This window comes from Taurulus bubalis (genome assembly GCF_910589615.1).
Source record: "Taurulus bubalis genome assembly, chromosome: 11".
Classification (NCBI taxonomy): domain Eukaryota; kingdom Metazoa; phylum Chordata; class Actinopteri; order Perciformes; family Cottidae; genus Taurulus; species Taurulus bubalis.
The window spans coordinates 8,188,814-8,212,388 of record NC_136599.1 but is presented as its reverse complement, the minus strand read 5'-3'; the positions used below and the strand labels follow the sequence as shown (position 1 = coordinate 8,212,388).

Below are 23,575 nucleotides of genomic sequence, written 5' to 3'. Positions count from 1 at the left end.
CACAGGTTGCCTGTTTAATCAGCGTCTGCTTCTCTTTAGACTCATTTATTCCACAGGAGCAAATTTCCTGCCCCGTGAAAGCCGAGCTGAGGGTGAATGAATGCACTTTGCCTCTGCTCTGTCCACTCCTCACTCCTTGAATATCACACGCCGACTCACTGCTGCCCTTTCCACACTGGCAGTAAATGATTGAGTTTATGGGACATTATCTTCCCATTCAGATTCATGGGAGGAGACGTCCTCCATCAGTTTACACCTGTAAAAATGATCTTGTGTATCAGTGTTGATTTATGGCATAGCAGTGTTGTGTGTTTTTGTTTTTGTCTGGGTCGGTGTTTCGTTGGCGTTGCAGTATCAGTAGTTTCTGTGAGTCTGACGACAAGGATATCGGGCTGGGATCTCCATTTCTTTTGTCCTCTTGAGGGTCTTCCTGCCCGTCCACTTCCTCTAAGACAAAAAAAAGGAGCCAGAACTGTGAGCTGTGAGAACTGGGCTTTGTTTCCGGCGTGATGTGATTAAAGGCCTCTGTCTGTCTGGACTGCACCCATTCAGATGCCTCGCAAGCCACAGCTGCTTTAGTTAATTGAATTGTCAGGAAAGCAGACAGGACTCTGAAGGTAGCACCGAGACTGAAGCGCCAATCAATAGAGTGGTGCTTAAAGTTGGGGAGTGGCGGTGCCACCGACGGAAAGATCAACTGGTTGTTTGTGGAAATCAAGCAAGTGATTTCTGATTGTTTCCCCTGATTAAAAGTAACTGAGCTGATAGCGTTGGATAAGAAATAAAAAACACTTTTTAAAACACAGTCACAAATCCCTTTTTAAGTGGCAACTTAAAATGTAATTTCAAAATTCTTAATCCCTCCCCTACTACTCCTACCTTTTGCATTTGTTTGTTGCATATTAAGTATGGATTCTAGATAACTACTATGCGATGTAGCATTATTTGTAGGTGGATGTGAACTGTACAATCTTTATATTTAGTACATCCTATATGTGAATCTTTACAAGATATGTTGTTTTATTCTATTATTTTATTACATTTGGTCGGGGACAACATAGGATGGCTAACACCATCTTATTTAAATTGTCCCGTTGACAAGTATTGTCACTATCAAATAGCGTTTTTAGCTGTTTGTTAAGCTCTCAGTGTTGATGTTTAATACTACGTGTCCCCATCTTAGCTTACTGTTAGCCAACAACATTAGCTTGTTAGCATCAAACACAAAGCGCAGCAGAGGCTGTATGAATCAACATTTTGATGTAACGATAGTTAAGGTGTTACCAAAGATATCACAATTAATTCTGAGGTGTGTGTGTGTGTGTGTGTGTGTGTGTGTGTGTGTGTGTGCGTGTGTGTGCGTGTGCCGGTTGTGATGGCAATAGTCCATCGTACAAATGTCCACCTCATGGAGTCATTAGAGGAAAAGTCAGGGATTGCCAAATTTAGTTGGCTTCATCCTCTGGAAACCATGAATGTCTGTACTCTACTTCATGGCAATCCATACAATAATAATAATAGATATGGTGGACCGACTGACCTCCTTGCATGAATGGTCACGAATGTAAAATCAATAATCGCCGCGATAAATGAAACCTCTTTCAGCCAAAGATCTGTCTGATCAGATCCTCGTGGCCAAGAGACAAAGTGAGGCCCATTACCAACAGTCAGCCAAGTACGATGATGCTGTGTTGAAATATTTTTAGAAAATTGCAGTCACGGTGGAAAAGCGATGATGTAATTGTGGGGAGATGATGTCATTCTTTATCAGCATGATTGTGTTTGTTTGGTGGGTGCATTGATTAATTAAGTGCTCAGTTACGACCAATGCATTGCTGTTTAATGGGATGAAGACATCATTGGTCCTCGGGGAGAATAACGTCCTGGATTGGTGAGGTTTTATTTATTCGTGATTAGGGTCAAACTAACTGTTGTCACTCTTCCCATCGGACACGGCTGACTCTGAACACTGAGTCGGTTTCATCCGACACACTGCAAATGTCTTTTACATAGCTGGCTGATGCGATGGACTACGACCCTTCTTTATTCAATAATTCATGCTGCCCTCATGTTGTTTATTAAATTCAACAGCCTGCTATGAAGGATAGTCTCTGTGTACAGACATTCACTCAGTTTAATCAATGTGGCTATTACTAATGCAGGACAACTCCGTCCTCCTTTAACTGCGCATACCAGCAGCGATGGGTTTACAGATTATAAACTTGTTCACAAAGTCATTATCACCTACAGAATGCAGGAGTGGAGCTGGGCAAGGCTTTATGATGAGGACATTTGTGAGGAATTATCCGTTTGCCTACACCCTGTTTAACCAGCTGTCTTCCAGTGACAAGGAGAGGGAGTGTTGCAAGACTTGTTTTTTTAGCAATCTCCCACAATGCCAAGAACTCCTCTCTGTTTTGCCTGTAGCCGTTTAAAGAAAAAGAAAAAAGTACCTGCCACTGTGTTCCCTGTGATCTTGATGCATGAGAGAGAAGATATAGCCCGTACGTACCACTACACACTGGTTCCCTGGGAGACTGGCATGGTCAGCAGCACCCCCCTCTTCCCTCCCTTCCTCCCTCTTCCTCCCTCATCCTCTTCTCCCCCCTGCTTGTGAAGGAGGCGTGTGTGCAAGGAAGAGGCAGGGCACGTTAGCCGACGCTGCGGGAGTGGAACTCAGACGGCAGGCAAAGCATACAAACACACACACACACACAAATGCTCAGTCAGCGTAAGTGACACAAGTGCTGGCTCCATTCAGCAGTGAGTTGACTGACTCGCTGCTAACCGTTTGCCGGCATGTCGCAGAGAAAGAGGAGTTTCACTTTTGGAGCCTATGGAGGGTAAGAATGAATATCCTAATAATTTGCAGAACAACTGAACCGCTCTCCACAACACACAGTTCTCATTGGCGTGATTTTGTGTGTGTGTGTGTGTGTGTGTGGGGGTCATTGTGTTTCTGTCTCATCATTTGATGACTGTGCTGATTCAGTGTCTAGGTATTTGTGATCCATTTGCACTTGAATGTCATCATATTTATATCATATTTTTATGATATCATAAATCTCAGTTGTCAGTTTTGTGGCTTTCTATCATAAATAGGACCTAATAATACAGCTGTTTCTGTTTGAAGTTGCATATATATATATATATATATATATATATATATATATATATATATATATATATATATATATATATATTCGGTTCAGTAATGGCATCAGATGTAGAAGCATAAACATTAGAGAGAAAAGTAAAAGCCCCAACAGAGCTGAAGGTAGGATGGATGTGAATTGTATGTTGTCAGTCGGCACTTATGTCCCCAGTGTTTGTGTGCCGCCCACTTCAGACTTCACAGGATGCTGGACAGTAGACGCACAGTCAGCAGAGAGCTTTTAAATGGTCTGAAGGTGAACAGGTGTTTCAATGCCTGACTGCCTTTCGTCAAGGATACGATTTGTGTATATCTATATTATTGTTTAAGCTTGTGTTGAAGGTGGCCTCACTAATTAATAGACATTAATACAAATGCATTATAGGCAGTGATGGTAGAAAGCGCTTGCAGACTTTGTTCCACAGGTCGCTTGTTTGGTCATACATTCCGATATAATTGGGGACTAATGATACTCATGCAAATCGCTGTCTTCAGCTAATTGAGAGCCAACGATTTCAAGCTGTTACCGGCTGGTGCTTCTGGTGCCCGATGTGTTGAGTGACAAGACGTCCGCCTCGACAATTTTTGTTACATTGGGCATTACATTGGTTTTGCTGCTTTAGGGCAGATGTTTTTTTCTTGGTTTGGGGGGGGGGTATGCTAACTATTAGCCTTCTGGTTCCATAGAAAAACTCAGGGAAATGTCTTCTCCTTAACTTTGGGGCAGTTAATCAGACTTAAATTTGCCAAAACAACCAGTTAGTCTTTATCCTTATAAAGTCCTTTATCTTGTAAACAGCGAGAAATACTTGAAAGCACTTCTGGTGAAGCATACATCTCAGCTTTGTGTTGCTTGTGGCCGTCAGGTAGGTGGGAGGACGCCTTCCCAGTGGCCAGATAACTACCAGTAACGCCAACTCAAAGGTCACAGAACTTACATCATTCTTTCATTTATCGTTAGGTGCTAGGCCGATTGGAAATGCCACGACGGGGCATTTAATGGAGTAGACGCCCCGTCGTGGCATTTCAATCACTACACTTCTAATTGATTCGCTCCAATCATTTGCTTGTGTACTCCAGAGAGTCTTTCAGCCGGTCAACAGCATATATAAAGCAAAAACTTTCCTTTCTGTTTTCTGTAAGGCGGTGGCCTTGAATGACTTGGCATTTCGATAGGTCAGTCTGATTGCTGACATCAGTGAGTGGTCTGTAATACACTCTGCCCCCTGCATCCCATTGGTATTCACTGAAGGAAACGCAGCCCCTCTGTTCTCTGTCTACCTCTGACGCAGCATGCTCTATAATTTTGGCATAAAAAAATGAAAGGAGCTGCCACTTAATTTGAGTGTTAGGTTTTTGTTTCACTTATTTGTCTTACAAATCTACCTTTTACATGATACTGTATGTTGGCAGTCAAACTGCTCCTAATTCAAGTGTGACCATGATGTTGCTTTCATATCCTTTTTATTTTTGTATCCTTTGGATCTGCTCCTGAATGCCTGCTCCATGTCCCACGAGGTCCCCTGTAGCTATACAGCATGTATTGGTTTGTCTATATTCAGCTCTGTAGCTCACAGTGGCTGTCTCCTCATCAACTAACACATCATGAAATGAACACAGACCTATAGCCTGTGTTGGCGTAACATAGAGACATTGGACGAATGTGTGTCAATCCTGTTTAAAGTCAACCGAGTGGAAAGACTTGCATTGTTTTGAAATCTGAGCACGCCTGAATTGTAATTCACATCCTCTTGTCAGCTGAGTTAGGAATGTCCTTTCTTTAGTTTAACAAGACAACAGACTCTTTAGCGTGTCAAACCGATTCATGATAGCGTCGGGTGAACATGTTTGAGATCTATCTCATCAGTTTGTGGCTCCAACAAACAGGCAAAAATGTTCAAGTTTTCCTTTGATGAAAACCTTTGTTCAATGCTGTCTGAAAAAACAAGAGGCATCTATCTCCATTTAGTTTTTTTTGATTATCTAGTGTCTAAGGCTGATTGTATTACACATTGTACCATGGACAACAGGGAGACAACAGAGAGAGGGTTTTTTTGCTTGACAGAAGCAAATGTTTGCATGACAAAAGATGATTAGACCTCAAGGCAGGGCTACTTGAGAACAGGAGGCCACTCAAGTACCTTACCAAGGGCAGTGGTAAAACAAACAGGGGATATAGAGCAACCAGAGGGCTCTTCATTGCCTACCCTGTTAGTCCACCTTGGATATTTACTTTGACATTCACATTCATATTCACAATGGCAAGCCATCCACGGAGAAGAATGGGGTGGGAAGGCACTGGGTGAGCTGCAGTTAATTATCTAATGCTCACAGCGCAACCAATTGTCAAATTATTTTTGATCTGATAAGAATACAAATATTTATATTATAGTCTTGTATTTTGTAAGTCCCACTGGGCCTCCATGCATTCAGATTGGTCTGCTCCAAACAGACAATTTTACTGCAACGTTATGCCTGTTGACACAGTTAAAATTTAACAAATGATGTGGTTCTGGTCATAAAATAAGACCAACACAAGAGCAAAAACTGGTTGATTATGGCACAAAAAAAAGACTTATAAGGACATTGATAATATGAGCCCAGATAGCAGTGAACTTATGTCCTAATGTCACCAAATGGCATATAAATAACATTATTTTTTGTGTGGCATTTCACACAGCAGCAATATGTGCTTTGGAAGATCATGGGTGACATAGTATGAAGAGTTTAAAAAAAACATATGACTTCCACCCAGGAGTGTTTGGTATCTGTGTGAAACCAAAAGTCAGCCGTTGACTACTTAACTTACATCCAATAATTAATTTGCGTAATAAGCAACCTCATTTTAACTAAATTATAATTGTCAACATTCACCACATATATCACATATATGACGAGTTGGGAATGAGAACGGAGTTAAAAGACACACGGAAATCTAAAAACGCACGATATGACATACGAAATTTCCTTAAAAGTTTGCGTGCAGGATCTTTTTCATTGCATTCTCTCTTCAGAAACAATTTACCCAAAATATCTCTATATCTTAATGTACAACACTTGTGTTCTTGGGGTCCACACTTTAACATTAAATTCAAATGATACTAAACTGATTAAATTAAACTACGTGAGTCTGAGTGACATAAACATCACAAACTAAACGAACACTAATTATGACAACAGAAAACATGTGATATTTGTTTGGTGGATGTGATCGATATCGCAATGCCTATGGCAGTAAGCATAGCTGTGGTACCAGCATGTGTGTGTTTTCACATACACTGTATTCTACTGTACTGTAGCTAAATGAGCACAATGAACCACTTTACACTAATTTCTCAGTCAATGGATGCATTCAGTGCGCTGGGTCAAGATACAGTATCCAGTCTAGATCTGGTCATGTGGTGTTTGACAATGTTTCTCGTTCCTGCCCTGAGTGTTATGTATAAAGATATTGTTCAGCATTACGCCAGGCCTCTTATGTCTCTGTGTTTCTATTTTTTGACAGTATCCAGTTCCTATATTCTGATGCATAATGGCTAACTTTGATGCTAGAATATGTGTTTACTGTAGGTGTGAATTTGAGAAATACTTCATTCAAAGTAGACTGAATAGGCTCACATGCTGTATTTATCCAGACGTCAACCTGTCTTGTCTTTGCTGACTAAATGTCGGTCCGTCGGTTAGTCCACCACTTTGATCTAGACAAAAATGTCTACACAACATTTTGATGGATTCTCATAAAACCTTGCACAGACATTTATGGTCCCGGCTTGCACGGTGGTGTCCCATCACAGCAAGAGGAGCCCGGGTTCGGTTCCCGGTCTGGGCGGTCCTTATGTGCACGCTCTCCCCGTGGCAGCGTGGGTTCCTTGCGATAAACTAGCGACCTGTCCAGGGTGTACCCCGCCTTCGCCCAATGTCAGCTGGGATCGGCTCCCACGCCCCCATGACCCTGACTAGGATAAGCGGTTTGGATAATGGAGTTTATGGTTCCAGTAGGATGAATCCTACGGACACTGGTGACCCCCATGGATTGTTCTCTAGCACTACAGGCAAGTTGCCATTTTTGTCACAAATGGTGAACATGGTCAACTTCATAGCTACAAAACATTAGCATGGTAATATTGTCTCTGGGAACCTGTTAGCATTTATCTGCCTCAAGCCTAAAGAGCTGCTACTGTGGGAACTCTCTCAGTCAAAGGTCGTCGACCTTAGGCTAATGGTGGCACGCGGTAGCTTAACCAGTGGCAAATGATTTACGGGAATCCGATTGATTTTTATCCACACCGGCATTCTGCAAAGACCTGCCCTACTCTGATTGGCTAGTACTCTTTGCCCTCTTTACTGAATTTGTTATGTTTATTGATTAAGAGCAAGGTTGGCGGAAGGAAGGCTGTTAGGGTTCATGATTTCAACTCACATGTGGAAGTTTTCATAAGGATGGCAACTTTCTTGTAAAGTGCACTCTTATATATTATCCTAATTGTGGGAGAAAAATGTTTAAAACATTTTTATTTTGCTTTGCACAACGCCTAAAGAGAATCTAAAAATAGAACTTCATAACAAAAAGACCCGCACATCTATCCTGCATGACTTTTTCACCCGTTTTGGTTGCAGAGTGAAAAGCCCAAAATTGGTCATTAGTCGGCAGCTCTGAGCTTTTGCTGAAGCACTAATCATGACTCCACCACAACTTATTGTTGTAAGAAGAATCATTTCTGTGAAAGCCGGGTTCACTGGGATCATGTTCTTAGCTTCACAACATCAGCTTAATACTAACATGTCTCTCCAACTTGTCTTATAGTATGTGGACTAACAGCAATGAGCTTATACTTGAGTTTATTCATGATGCATATTAATGTCAAAGGGTTATTACTTCAAGCGTCTTTACAGTCAGACAAAAGCTTAGCAAGAAGCGAGCATCTGAAAACTGAAAGCTGTATTAAACGACTGTCGTGATTGTTCAGGTATCGTACCCAGACTTTCATAATTTGGTTGGTGATGTGTTTGTTAAAGTGCCTCTTATATATTTCAGATATAGAATTAGCACTGCAAGAACTTTTTAGTAAAGCAGATTTGGTAGCAGAACAACAAACGTGTTCGCTTTAAGCTGGATTTCCTCTGGGCTGACTCCTCAACTCCGTCTGGTGACCTACTTGCCATGAGCAGCTGACTTGATGTATACCGCAGGCCTCAGCTAATTCCTGAAGTGCAGAAACATGTTTTAAAGTTTAGCAGGGAAGAAATTAGGAAATTTGGAGTTGCGCTTAAAGTCAGATTAAGTTTCATGAAATAGCTGACCCGGTGATGGCCGAGGGTGTCTTGAGTCCGCCTTGAGCCTTCCCATCCCTCGCTGATGTTTGTTTCCATGGAAACCAGCTTTTGGTTGTTACCTATGAGAGCGTGGAAGAAGCATGAAAAACATGTCGTCAGATTTCGGCCACCACGTCCTGAGTTGTAATTCCCATGCGGATTAGTAAACTCCAGTTTTGAAGGGGAAATTGGTTAATGAATGATTGTTGGAAATGTGATGGATTTATTTATCGACTCTTTTGAGTGAAAAATAATCAGCTAATCAATATAATTATTAATAGATGTACAAAGTCTTTACTTGCAACCACACTTCTTGTGTTCTTATGTGATTATAAAGTTTTTACTTTACAGGGAGATTTGTAATCGAGGAAGTGACTGCCCTGAGCAGCAGCAAGATACCCCCCCATGGAGTCCAGACACTGTGGTGATGGCTGATATAATGATGAGTTGATGAAGCTGATGAATCTGCGAAGATTGGGTGGAGATGAGGAGGTGGAGGGGTTGCGTAACGGCAGCATGAACGTACTGAAGGTAGAGAGACGATCATATTTAAAAGGAGACAGCAGCAAGATGATAGGCTAACGATGTAATTGCTCCGTTGTGCTATTGGATCGAGGAGACCAGCTGATCTAAACAGCTGATGTCATGATTGACAGCCCCGAACCATGACAGCAAGGAAATGATGAGTGAGCATGCGTGAGGAGTGAATGGCAGATGTATGAGAAACAAACTACAAGCCTAAGCACACAAGAGCATCGTCTTCCTGACTGAGCTTCATTTTCTGCCATCAGACAGCTTACATAGCTCTTTTGTTGCTTGTTGCAAGATGCCAGACATGTACAATATCTGAGTGTAGGCATGTTTGAGCAGCTTAGAGAGCCTCTTCATTTCATAATCTTGGACAAATTCATCTTTATCTACCCCAGTATGTTGATTTGAGGCCTCAGCTCTTGGATATCATGATCTGTTTTATAGCCGAGGGTATGCAATATGGCACATTTCCTGTATTGGGTTTGGTATTTCAGTTTGGAGCCTTTATCCAATAATCCCGACACACCCTGGTTGATTTCATTTTATGGGAATTCCATGAAACCTGAGACTGGGTGAGGAGCACAGGATGAGGTTGAGAAAATGTTATTCTTAGTGATGCAGTTCATATGAAAACAGCTTTCTTCTTCACTCCTCAAGAGCAGAGCCGACAGCCCTTAAGTATTATGGCTTTCTACCAAGGACCAGTATGCATCCCACTTAAGATGGAGGTCTGATTTATCTAAGTGTCTGTCAGGCTCAGTGAAATCAACACTGGTGGTAGATTTGAGTGAGAGCAGCACCACAAAACCCATTTCAATGTCAGTACGTGTCACGTGGAGACCCGGGGTTGAAAATGACGAGCGATCTTCTGCACGAAGGGGAATCGGGCGACTTCCTACTGTACCAACACCAGTCTGCTGATGCGTGACTCCACAGTGAACAAACAAACCCCACAGGACCTGTTTCCTCTCACTTACACAGTTTACTGAGAAGGAGGAAACTTTTAGCTTTCATTTATCTTTTTGAGAAAACAACAGAAACAAGAAAAAGTGCAAAAAAAAAGTTGGGTTCCGTACATGCATTCATATATATGAATATGAATATATATATATATATATATATATATATATATATATATATATATATATATATATATATATATATATATATATATATATATGAATATATATATGAATATATATATGAATATATATATATATATGAATATATATATTTGAATATATATATATATATATATATATATATATATATATATATATATGAATATATATATATATATATATATATATGAATATATATATATATGAATATATATATACATATATATATATATATATGAATATATATATATACATATATATATATATATGTATATATGAATATATATATATACATATATATATATATATATATATATATGTATATATATATACATGAATATATATATATGTGTGTATATATATATATGAATATATATATATATATATATATATATATATATATATATATATATATATATATATATATGAATGCATGCATGTACGGAACCCAACTTTTTTTTTGCACTTCTTCTTGTTTCTGTTGTTTTCTCAAAAAGATAAATGAAAGCTAAAAGTTTCCTCCTTCTCAGTAAACTGTGTAAGTGAGAGGAAACAGGTCTATAAATATATATATATATATATATATATATATATATATATATATATATAAATATATATATATATATATATATATATTCATATATATATATATATTTATTCATATATATATATATATATATTCATATATATATATATTCATATATATTCATATATATATATTCATATATATATATATATGAATATATATTCATATATATATGAATATATATATATATATGAATATATATATATATGAATATGAATATATATTCATATATATATATATATATATATATATATATATATATATATATATATATATATATATATATATATATGCGCGTGTCGTGCCATGTGCTGCATGCTGTCTGGTGTGATCACAGCTGGTGTCTGTGATGTACTCTTGCCCCTCAGCTGTGCGTTTGTGTTACGATCTGTCAGTTTCAGCTGGCTGGAAGACAACTGCATGGTTTCCAGTATCCATGATCCTGGAATCGAACGCTCTGTCCTTCACGCAGCGGTGACATTGGTTTAGCTGGTCCGTCCTAGTATCGTTTCTGATGCTGCTGTTGGCGGACCCTCCTGGCATCTGCGTGGCTGACCACCTTGGGTTGACGCTGCTGGTGGGTGCAGGATTGAGGGTAAGCGGCGGCTCCTGAGCAGCTGAGGTTGCTGATCAACTGGAGTGTTGCGATACGAAAGGAGCCTCAGAGGGGTCTAGATGATCAGCTTTGGCATTTCCCACTTGGCAATCTGCACAGATTTCTCAGGGAGACTATTGTCTGGGCGTAGTGCGGGCTTGTGGTTATTTGGGTAAACTCCCATGTGCTGGCAAATATTTAAATTCTCCTAATTTGTACTGGGGGCCGTTATCACAGACCAGCAGTCTCTGGTATGCCGTGTCTGGCGAAGGCCAGTTGTGCTATGTAGCTTGTCAAGATCCAAATACCTGCTGTAATAGTCTACTGTGAGAATATGGTTCTCGTTGTTACGTGTGAATAGATCAGTGGCGACTGCTAGCCATGGCGTCCTTATCATGGGCTCCTTATCGTTCAAAGGCATGTGTTCGAAACCGGTGGGGCACTTTCCAACCATCTTCTTAATCTGCGTGTTCATCCTTCGCCAAAAAAAGGATTTCACAGGCTCTCTGGATGCACTTTCCTTGCCAATGCGACCTGCATGTATTCAGGGCAAATGCTCTGCCAACAGTGAGGATGAGGATTGTCTCACCATTGAAGATGATGTCATTCATCTGTGAACATTAATCTTGATAGTTCCAGTATTTGGCTATGCTCTGAGGGCAGATCCTTTCTTGATCATCTTTCTCAGATAAATGAGCTGTGTGTCTCTTTCAGCTTCACTGACAGGTAAGATCCTAGATACTGTGTGTACCTGCAGGTTCAACAGGTCTATGACAGTGACTTCCTGTAGAGCGCATCTGCAACAGCAATGCCCTTGCCTCATCTGGGGGTGACAGTAAAATCGTAGCGTAGGAGAAAACTTCGACACATAGTTAACCCATACCAAGGATTGTTTCTGGCTCACCTTTGTCTTTGGGTGGCTCCATGTCTCTCACGGCTGAAATCTTGGCTGGATCAGGCTTGATTACGTCTTTAGTGATACGGTGCCCAAAATAGTCGACCTCGTTGGCACAGATTGTGATCTTCTCTGGGTTAAGCTTAAGTCCTTGCTCTCTGGAGCACTGCAGCATGGCACGGAGGTTTTTGTCAAGGTGATCCTTTTTCTGCCGTAGATGAGGTCACCATTGACTATAAAGGTTAGTGTGGCCACTTGTTGACCTCGTTCAAGTATTTGGGTGTTCTTATACTGGCATCTGATGTTGCATAGTAGACCCTGACAACTAGTCGCTCACCACCATTGGCATAGATTGGGCGAGATGAGGGCTGTAGTTTATATTGTCTGAAAACACGTGTGGGAATGACTAACTTATAGCTGACAGCTGTTCTGTTTGGACCAATTCGCACATCTGCAAAGGCACGCTCTGTATCATTAATGCCATTTCCATGTGTCACTGCATCAATAAACAAATCCTCATTGTCTGTATTTTTGTACTGCTCCTTTCATTCACTGCATGCACTCCTTTTCCTTGCCTTGAACAACAGACTTTTGCAACATTGTTCCAATTGTTGCATATCTGGCACTGCTTTCCATTGACTGGGCTGCTGTCTTTTACTCCATGAGCCTTGTTCCCGCAGTAGCCACATATTTCATGGCACTCTCTGTTTTTCTTTGTCTTGACTGGAGAATGCGGGTGACTGATGCCGGCAGCTATAGTTTTAAACTGTGCTTTGACACCTTTCAATGTATATTGTTGGAGGTGAATGAATCCTGAAAACGATACTTTCTCTTATCTCTTCACTGTTAGCATAATTACAGTCTGTCACAAGCTGTCTCAAATCTGTCACAGACCGTTCAAAGGCTTCGCTGTATTTTTTGGTGGAATTTGTAATGAGCAAATAGGACTTTTTTTAATTCCAGTGTTTTACTTTCATCTGCAGCAAGTGTCCATGTGTTATAAATGTCCCTGCCTTTATCTCTGAACCAGAAGAGTAGGTGGCGTCGTTTTTCATCCTCAGCTTTCCTCTTGAATGGACCAGAAAACATTACATTTAAAGTCTTGCCACACACCTACAATTGTGGGTTGTATTCATACAATCTAACATTACGGCAGAAGTAGTTGCATCAGAGGCAGCTGCAGGAGCCCTGAGACACATACTAAACATTCCCTTTTCCCCTTGTCACCACCAGCTATCACAACAGACAGACCCGCATCCATGAGTCATTCTCTGGGCCATGGTGCAAGAGTTATCAGTATAAAATGTCCAATTTGTTGTTGCCAGTGAAGTCAAGTGCTGCATCCCAAGAGAAGTTAGTGTTTATTTATAATAGTGATGTTTTGCAATTAGAAGCAGAGAAAAAGTATGTATTCCTTTTTGTGTGTTAGATTGTTCAAAGTCCTGCCTTATGGACTTAAATATCATGATAAATGTCTTTCTGGTTGATGAGCAGAGGGAATGTTTTATGAATTACACCTGTCAGACATGAGGTTTCTCCTGCACACACACATTGCCATCTATTGGCAGAAACGCTGCTCTGCATCCCAACCAGAGCAGTTTGCAACGCTGCATCATCTGGTTATTGTTTGAGGGGATGACGGCACAAATCTGTTTACAAAGCAACATAACGACAGATGATAGTTCATTCTTGACTGACACTGAGTAATGAGCCTCGCAGTGCGATCTCAAGACCCATTTTGTCTCAAGAAACACCAAGTTCGTAATCATCCTTTCATCCTCGGAGATGTTACTTCAACAGATGGCAGGAGTTATTTCAGGATAACCCGGCCCACTGAATAACCAACCTCTCTCAGTTCAGTGGACTACTTATAAGTGGAAAGGATGGAACACTATCCTTCTGTGCTTTCTACATTTACATTAGTCCGGGTAAACTTAGATGTAGATGCATGCTGGCAAGATCATGGAAATGATCACTGAGTGTACTCAGTTATATGCCATCTGGTGCTAATGTATTTCATGTCTTTCTTACTTATTGAAAATATATATTTTTTTAATTTAAGGATAGCTGACTTTCTCTTCTTGCTATAGGTTCATAGCAGGTCTTTTTTGAGGGGGGACACAGATAGACCAACAAAGACAACCAGAATGTCATGAAATTAGTTTGACTTATTATTCATAACAACTGTATGTTGTATTTCTGTGTGTTTTTGTTAGAGTTGACAAGACATTCTCCAAGGCCAGAAGCTTATGGTGAGTTTTTCCTCTTTTGTTATCTGTCTTAGGCATGCAACTTTTACCTTTTGACAAACAAACACGATGGATTACAATTCTTCAAGTCCTCTGCACTGGTGTTCTTTATCACTGACGCAGACGGGCCTTGTGTGTTTTTAAATGTGTGAATCGGTCGACCGAGTCGAGCGAAAAGTAAGATGTACGAGCCAGTAAGTCGTAGAGCAGACGGGGAAACGGATACCCGGTCCCTGCTGCTATCTCTGCAGCGCTGGCAGGGCTGGAGTGCTGCTGCGAGCGGCACGTGGAGTCTGGCAGGGAGCTGAGCATGCACACCTCTTGCCACTGCAGATAGATCTCTTCATCCCCTGATAGCTTTAGGTGTGGTGGCACGAGTGGCCCTCAACCCCCTCTCTGCCTGACTGCAGCAGGTTAAACAGTGCCTCGCCGCAGTATCATCACTCCTTCCCTCTGGAATACAGAAACAGGAGGATCTCTCCTTTCCAGCTATAGGCCTGCATTACTCAGCAGTGGCTGGACTTGTGTGCAGGAGCTGCAGTCTGGCCATCGGCTGCCACTGCGTCAGACTGTAGCAGATCAGCTGCACCACACGGTGGAAATGAAGAGGAGAAAGCACTGGATCATCTAAAAGAGGATATAAAACAGCACTGGAATTGTGAAGAAAGATTTTAGGCGTGAAGAGGAGGAGGAGGAGGAAGAAGGACAAAGGAAGTGAGTGGATGAGATGACATGACAGGAAGAGAAAGAAGAGAACAGTGTGATGGTGTCACAACATGCATCTAGAGTTCAGCAGAGTTGCACTTGCTGCTCTCCGCCTCGTTCCTCTGTCAGAGTCGTGCACTTCATCAAAGCAAGAAGGATTTCAACAAACACTGCTGAATGAATTTGGAGGATCTTTCCCGTTTTACCCAGCAGGACAAACCAATTACTAACAAAAAACAACTGTGGTGCTTTTAGACAGGATTCTTCACTCTGATACGCCTAAGGACAACAATACAAATACAACGACAAATACAAAAAATAACTGGGAGATCCAGAGTCCAACTCTTCCTCCAGGTTCTGTATGTTAAACAGGATGCGACTGAAAATTAGAGCAGTTAGTTAAAGCCTCCGACAGCACAACTGTAACTGCACAACCCAGCAAAATGCCGTGCTCACCTTTCCGAATTGGAAGGCCACGAAAATTCTGGTGAGTTTATTTTCTTAAACCTGCCTGAAGATATAGTTTTGATGATAACTGCTCTAATATCAACTGCTGCATAGAAATGAAATGTACCTGCCTGATGCATGCATTCCTCCGAAATGGCCAAACATTCAAGAAATGATTATGAAACCAACATGTGTATTCTTTACAAGAGGCAGCAATGTACTAAGGCTTATCTATAATGTAAATTAAAGTGTGATTGATTCATACAGAACTGTATACTATGATATAATGTAGATAATGAAACACAACGTTTGATTGATTCATACAGGACTGTATTTATATAGCAGCTTTTGTGCAGATTAGTGCACTTCAAAGTGCTTGACAAGCTCATAACAAAACAATACAAATGTAAACAGGAAAACTATGCGAGAGACTGATAATCACAAGAAATTAAAATGATAAATAATGCTAAAACCATGAAAGAGATTAAAAGAAAAAAAAGAGGAAATCAAATCTAGATAAAATAGACAAAATACACAATACTGAGTTGCGACTCAGCCACAGGTGAGTTGCAGGAGATTACATGAAATAAATGTACTCAAAATAGATCCATAGTCTTTGTATTTGTATCTGCAGTGCACCTCTAAGCCACATGAGAGAGCCTGGATGTTTGTAATGTTCTGATGATTGTAACTTAAAACATTTAATCAAATATAAAAGGACCGCATACATTCTGTTTGTTTTGAGAGGGAAAACAAACAAACATTTATTAAGCATTTACCATGTTTTTAATATAAATAAAGTGAAGTTGCGATTTGTCAAACGTTTATCTATTAAACATAACACAAGGTGTTATGTAAATGGGAGTAAACATTGATTAAAAAGGATCAAAAAGTTTGGGAAACATTTAACTAGAACATGTATTTTAAGACATGAATACAATCAAATATACAATACCTATAAAACGCTCTAATAATAGGTCTGACTAAAGCGTGGGTTTTACGTTTAAAGATATCAACACTTTCATCTGCTGACTGAAACAAACTCAAAGCTGCCTCACCGAATAGTTTTTGTCCTGCACTTTGGAACAACCTGAGGACCTGAGGGGAAGCATGTCAGACACGTTGGTTGATGCAAAACCATGGTGTGCTTTGACAACAAGTTAAGGGTTGAAAATGAATCAATACAGAAATTGTCAAGGCAAAAATATAAGAACTAAAATACAAGGACTTTAAAATAGGTGTTCAGCCTTCGAGCAGCAGTTCTAAACCATACTTATATAAAACATCCGTTTTATTTCATTATATCCCACTCTTGTATTGATTCTTTTAATGAAATAGAATTAACAAGTTGTCAAAACCCACAATGAGTGATGTCATCAGGACTTGTTAGCTTTTGATCCTTCGACTCCTGTAGTTGTTTAAATGCTAAATGACCATCTTCCATCTGGTCACACACAATAAACAGATGATCCTCCAGCCTCGTCCCCGCGCTCTTCAGGGGAAGCCTGTAATTGGTTGTAATCCTGTCTCGCTAAGCTCCCCTGATTGCAGGAAATGGGAGAGGAGGGTTAGTGTGGATAATGGCTATACTAAGATGTCGTATAAGAGCCTTTCTCTTTCTGCCGCTCCTACACACAAACGTACGACTATCCAGGCACAAAGTACACTCTGCCTCTCTCTCTCCCTGGAGCATGCTGGATTATTGTGGCAGGTTGTCCGAGGTTTTACTCCCTGTGCATTCTTTAAATCAACTTGGCCACTGATCCCACTGTCTTATCCATGCTTCAGATCGCCTGAATATTAGCAGGGCAAGTCCACCACCCTCGGATGCAGACTTTGCTGGAAATTCATCAGTTAGGATATCAGCCTGAAAGAACATATCATCTTTTTTCGAAGCCATCACACTAATTGTATGTTTGTGTGTGTGTGTGTATATATATATATATATATATATATATATATATATATATATATATATATATATATATATATATATATATATATATATATATATATATATATATATATATATCTTGCAGCAGCGACTTGAAGTCCCCCTCCACTCAAAAGTGTGTTTTATTGTTACTTCTCTTGGATGCTTGAGCTTTACTTTGTAGAGTTTAACGTTTTCTTCACATTCATCTGCAGGAAGAAAAGTTGAACTGTCAGTGATCATTTTGTGACATTGCAAGTTTGGAAACCAATCATGGTCCAACATGCAACTTGCAGAAGTGTATTGTGGATACTTAAAACCTCCAGTGCACATACTCTAAAAATGGACTTTTATTTTGTAAATTAAGAGTTTGAGCTTTGTGTTCAGCAGTTAAACTTTTGAAACAAACAATATCTGCTGAATTTTCACTTCTCTTTTTTTAACCAGATAACACATTTTATTGTGAGAAAATCATTTTAGACATCAATTATTATTCAAAGCAAAGTATTACTATGTTTCAAATGATGTGTGCAGGGGATCTTTAGGTTTGAGCAGAAGAGTGCAGCAGTGTTTGATGCCTGTAGGTTTTGGTTTCCCTGTTTCTGCCCTCTTGTGGTAAAAGGTGCAGTCTGCAGTAGTCCGATTGGTGAACATTATATTAATGATGAATTGTTCCTCCAGACCGATAAACTTCAGGAGAGACTTTTCCTCGTAAAGCAGTTTTGACAGGGGCATAGTTTTTTTTTAGAGGGATCAAATATATATTGTCTAGCTCGGTGGATAATACTGTTCCAAGAACAGGTTATTTTAACTCCACTAAATGACCTTGCTATTTATTCCAAATTGTGTGATGCAATACGCCGTTCTATTTTTATGATTCTTTCTAAATCCTAGGCCTATTTCATCGTTTGTGTCCTGTTTCTTCCCCCAAAAACACTTAAGAGGTGTCACTGTACACTGCGCTGTTTGTGTTCACTGATTTCCCGTGAGATGTCACTCTGCATCATCCTCCGCCTGTCTCCCTCTGCACATGCGCCCACCGCTGCGCCGTGAAGCCCGGGCCCGGGTGTCAGTTTGCTTGTGCACGCTCATCTGTGTGTGTCAAGCTGAGTTGTCTCGAAGAGAGGACATAGTGGGAGAGCGAACTGTCAAGCCAGATCAGACTAGACTGTCTCTCCGTGAGTCTCCTGCTGTCCGACCAAATATAGCACAAAAAGTGACAAGCTCGTCCCTGGTTCTACCCGTCTCAATAATCCAAATCCTAACATGTTATCCACCATCCAGCACCAGCACAAGATGTCTTAAAAAAAAACAACATAAAGCTCCTACGACAGCAGGCTGTGGAAGGTTGAGATGAGCGCCAGGCAACTTCGCCAGCTTGTTTAAACATCTCGTCTTTGCTTTAGACAGTATCTTGCAGCTGCAGTATCTTCAGATGACAGAGCTTCGGGTGGTGAATAGACAGGCAGGGTCTTTATTCCTTGTGTTTGTGGATGGGTATATCCTAGAGCGCATACATTTGAGGATGCTTGTATCCCTTGTGTGGCCTGTTTATTGGCACCTGTCACTCTGAGGATGGATGATAAGCCAGTGAGGACTTTCAATTCCCTACTCTCCACCTGTTTTCTTTCTCTCCCATGGGAGGGGAAGTTCCGGCGTGATCTTATTGTGGTTGTTCTAGTCTTGATGGATGGGAAGGATAGATCAACCTGTATGAAAATTAATATCACTGAATACCCTAGTATCTCTGATATCGAGCACAAAATGATCCTGCCGTGACCTCCTGGCATCGAGAAGGCACATCTGCATGACTGTGATTTCCCCAGGGGGGTCGTGTTACCAAGGAAATCTGGACTGGGATATTGTGAGAGATAAGCAAGTTGGAAATCCAATACCGAAAAAAATGGCAGCGTGAACATGCTTTATTCAAAAACACCTGCTCTGCATGGCTGATGCCAGCTGTTCGGGGAGGTGTGGGCTCAAGAGAACCCATCAAGGAGTCTCCTCACACATCTGACCCCACAGATGTTTTATTATTCATCATTCAATGCATATAACATTTGATTGTGCAGCCATTTTGTGAAGCTATTTTTTTGTATTCTTCCCATAAATACAGTGGTTATTCATAACACATGTGCTCCAGCTTCAAGTCAAAACAGTTGGTGTACTATAATGTTGTGATAAGAACTACTGAAAAGGATGTTTTTTTTTATAAAATTACTTTTAGAGGTACAGTTCTCTGGGGAACAAACTGCTTCTCAGGCTTATCTGCTTTTTGAAATGTGTCCAATATTTGCTTTTGCCAGATTGTGGCAACGGTGACTGTTACAGCTATCGGACAAAAGGCCTAGAAGGTGTTGACTGGAGAAGCTTTTTTTATTACTTTCCTCTCTCGCGCGCACATAATCAGATACTTGAATAAATCGGAGTCGGATCATATAAAATGTTAGGCTGTATATATTCATGTCGCTGAACTTCCACCAAAATAAAACTTTTTTTTTGAGTGGGAATCAGATCTTTTCATCTGGAAAGATTGCCTTTGAGGCAGGACAAGTAACTCATATAAGCACCGCTCAGAGAAATGGTTTCACACCAGAGACAATCATCCTCCTGTTTGTTTGAGTGCTTCAGGTCATTCTGAGGAGGGTTGGGAAGGATGACCCTGAAAACAGAGCAATTCCAGGATCTATTTGTGTGGTAATTCATTGCACATGGGCTCCTCGTGTCTCTGGCTGTTGGGTGACTGATGGTATAGGCGAGGCAGCAGGTGTTGCTACTTCACGGCACATTTGAAAAAAAAAAATCTAACAAGGAGGTTGATTACTTATATCTGACCTCTTCAGTGTCATCGCCGTAATATGTGATGACACGGGTGACAAGATCAGCGAGCAGCACAGCTGAATCTGTTGATGTCTGACCTCTGAAACACATTTCCACACACATTATAAACAACTTGCTTGGTAAATGATTTGTGTTTGGGGACTGGCAGCGCTCGTAAATTAATTGAGGCCAAACCTCTGGTTCAGTAGGTGGATGCTGAAGAGGAGAGGAACTATTAAAGTCATATTACTGGGATACTATGAGAGATATCCATTAAAATGTATCCCAGAATTGAAGTGCTACTAAGGCTAGCATATGATAACTTGGCTCTAGATATGACAACGCTGGTCAGGTGGTCAGTTTACCGCTTTCCTCCAGACTGCAATATCTCAGCTTCTCCATTGATCACCATGAACATGTGTTCAGACACGCGACGTGTCCTACTCGTCTTTTACTCCTGCGCCATCAGTATGTTAGCCACAGAGTTAGCCACAGACGTTCATGTTGCTGTCAGGATGAATTAGCTAACCGTGCTCATCCCATAACTTTTCATCTAACATGTTCATCAGAACAAAAGGTAATTTGATCAGCACTTAGATTTCTGACCAAATTCCTCCAAAATTAATGACATCAGCCTGTTCGCGCAATAATAAAAGGTTAGCATGCTAACAAGCAATACTACAATGGAGAACGTGCTAAACATGAAACCTACTAAATGTCATCAAATGAGTGTTGTGGCTCAGCTTCACAGACCTGCTATCGTGACTGTATACTCTAAGTCTTATTTTGCTCATCTTACCATTATGTACTGTTTACTTTGTGCCTCAGACGTTACTACTTACCCAACTGGTTAAACAGGAGAGAAGCTAATGTCATTAGCAATATGCTTACCTTTCATATCTGCCTTACCCCTCCCTCCCCCCTAATGCCGTAACCCAATTACCAAGTTCAAAACACGGCATTTAATAATAATGCTTCATGATTTTCAAACCAGTCACAATCATAGTCACAGTGGGATTCAGGCACACTGCAGATAAATCATGGTGGGGATGTAAAGTTTCTTCAAAACTTCGGAAGCAGTCGGCACTCCTACTTTGCCTTGCAAACAAACCATGGGCTTGATTATCGCAGTGCATTTGTTTAAGAGCGACTGGAGGCGTGTTTTTAACAAATAGGAACAGCAGGAGAACCCTCAGACCTCCTACATCCAACATGTTGCTGCAGGAACAGTGACAATCTGTGATTGACTTCAGTTGTCAGTCACAGACAATTACAGGGACTCAACAATATTTACATATTTGTATAATATCTAGGTAATGCAAGAGATTTACCATGGAGCATTATCATAAAAAACAATGTGAATGGCAAAGTCTGTTAGATTTGACACAAAACAAGAAAAGAAAAAAAAATTTTTTTTATTCTGATGAAAAATATAATTGTTTATCTATGTGAAAAATGAGCAGCAGCTCAAGAATTCAGTGCAGTTTTTTAGCCGGCTCTTGTTGCTCAGTCTTGTTTGCAGTCCACCCTCCTCCCAACACACACACACACACACACACACACACACACCTCCCATTCCCTCTCCCCCCCTGAGGTCGACCACCGCTAATTAAATCTCAACCTGTGGGAGACACTCGATGGTTATGCATAAATAACCATTCATTCATATTTCAGAACAGCAGCCATCTTGCCTGCTGGAGACCTATGACATGCAGCTGGTGTATAATGTGTCAGTGATTGGAGACTTAAACCTCTAACTGCCCTTTGGGGGTCATTGGCCGGTCACACACACCCTCCCACACACACATCATACAGATTACACTCTTAATCGCTCGCTGGCTTTATTTAGTTTCCGCACAACTTGTATGAATGTGTATGCATTAATACAACTTGATGAACAATGAACACACAATTGCTGACTCTTGATTTGACTCGTCCAAAGAATTACAGCCTACTTTGACCATTATTTCAGTTTGTGTTTTGTATTATTATCTAATTTATCCTGGTTGAGAAATAACTGCTAAAAAGCTGAAAGTGAGAGTATAGGAGATGGGGAAATTTCAGGAGAGCAGCAATTCTCCGAGGATAAGGATTAAGGGCAGAAGAAGAGAGTGACCACAGGTCATTCCACCAGGCTGATGGGAATCCCTTGCCGTCGGATGGTAACTCTCAATTTAAAACCAACTATCTTTTTTCACCAGAGATAGAAAATAAAGCTCCGCATGGCTTTTCTTGTTGTTGTTGTTCTATTATTTATTATTTCGTCAGCAGAGTGTTGAGTCCTCTAAGACCGCCGGTCCAGACGCACGTGGCCTTGATTTAACAGGGACCAGCATCAATGATCCGTGTTTAAAACTGCCTGCTGCCTGCTCTCATCCGATCTAACATCTGCAGTCTTGGTCAAGGGTTTAAAAGAGTGATGGAGAGAGATTATTGTGTCTTCTATAAATCACTGCTAATCTGCACAATATTAAAGTTTTGTCCAATGATATAATACTTTTTCCAAGTAAGCTTTGGACAGTGAGAGGATTATTTGTTTTGTTTATCACAATACACGGCTCCTAATGGTGCACAGTATGAGGACTGTGCTCTAATCCCTTGTTATCGTTTCATGTCTGACACGTACAACACACACACTCACACACACACACACACACACACACACACACACACACACACACACACACACACACCCACACACACACACTCTTTAGTCTAAGGTGCACACTTTTTCATTCAGAAGCTCAGATGAGTCGACGCTCTTGCTCGACTCATCTGTTTAGCAGGGATTTAGCAGGAAAAGGCGGTATTGGTGACATTAGTCACAGGTCTGCTGGGACCACTGGTAGCTTAGTGGGGGAAACGCACATGTTCACTGGGGATTGAATGAGTTTACTCATTAGAGTAATTAAAAACATTTCCACACACTCTCGCTCATCCTGCACAATGAGCAGCAAGGAGCCCGCAACGCCTGTTCTCCCTTAGGAGCTAAATGTTGGACACAATCGCCTTGTTCATGTCATATCATAGCTAACATGAATTTGAATGTGGTTTTCTTTGCGTGTGGCTGATGTGGTTGCCACAGCAACATCCTTAGCTGGCTCATAGTGCTGTGTGGGGATTGAAGGCAACGCCCGTTACCCTAATCAGCCCTTCTTTCCCATCTCTTTCTAAGCGGCAGACTTCAATCGTCCCCTAAATGGATGATGAGGGGGAGGGTCTCCCG

The 23,575-nt window shown here is 40.8% G+C and overlaps 1 protein-coding gene across 1 annotated transcript in view; it reads left to right on the top strand.

Moving 5' to 3' along the window:
* Positions 1-2,799: 2,799 nt before the first annotated feature.
* LOC306743937 (rap1 GTPase-activating protein 1-like) overlaps positions 2,800-23,575 on the top strand; it is a gene marked incomplete at both ends in the record, with an annotated part of 43,151 nt that continues 22,375 nt past the window's right edge. Inside the window, 2 exons of the mRNA XM_079226500.1 lie at positions 2,800-2,843; positions 14,412-14,447. Of these exons, the coding sequence (XP_079082626.1) occupies positions 2,800-2,843; positions 14,412-14,447 (80 nt within the window). The remainder of the gene's footprint in view (positions 2,844-14,411; positions 14,448-23,575) is intronic.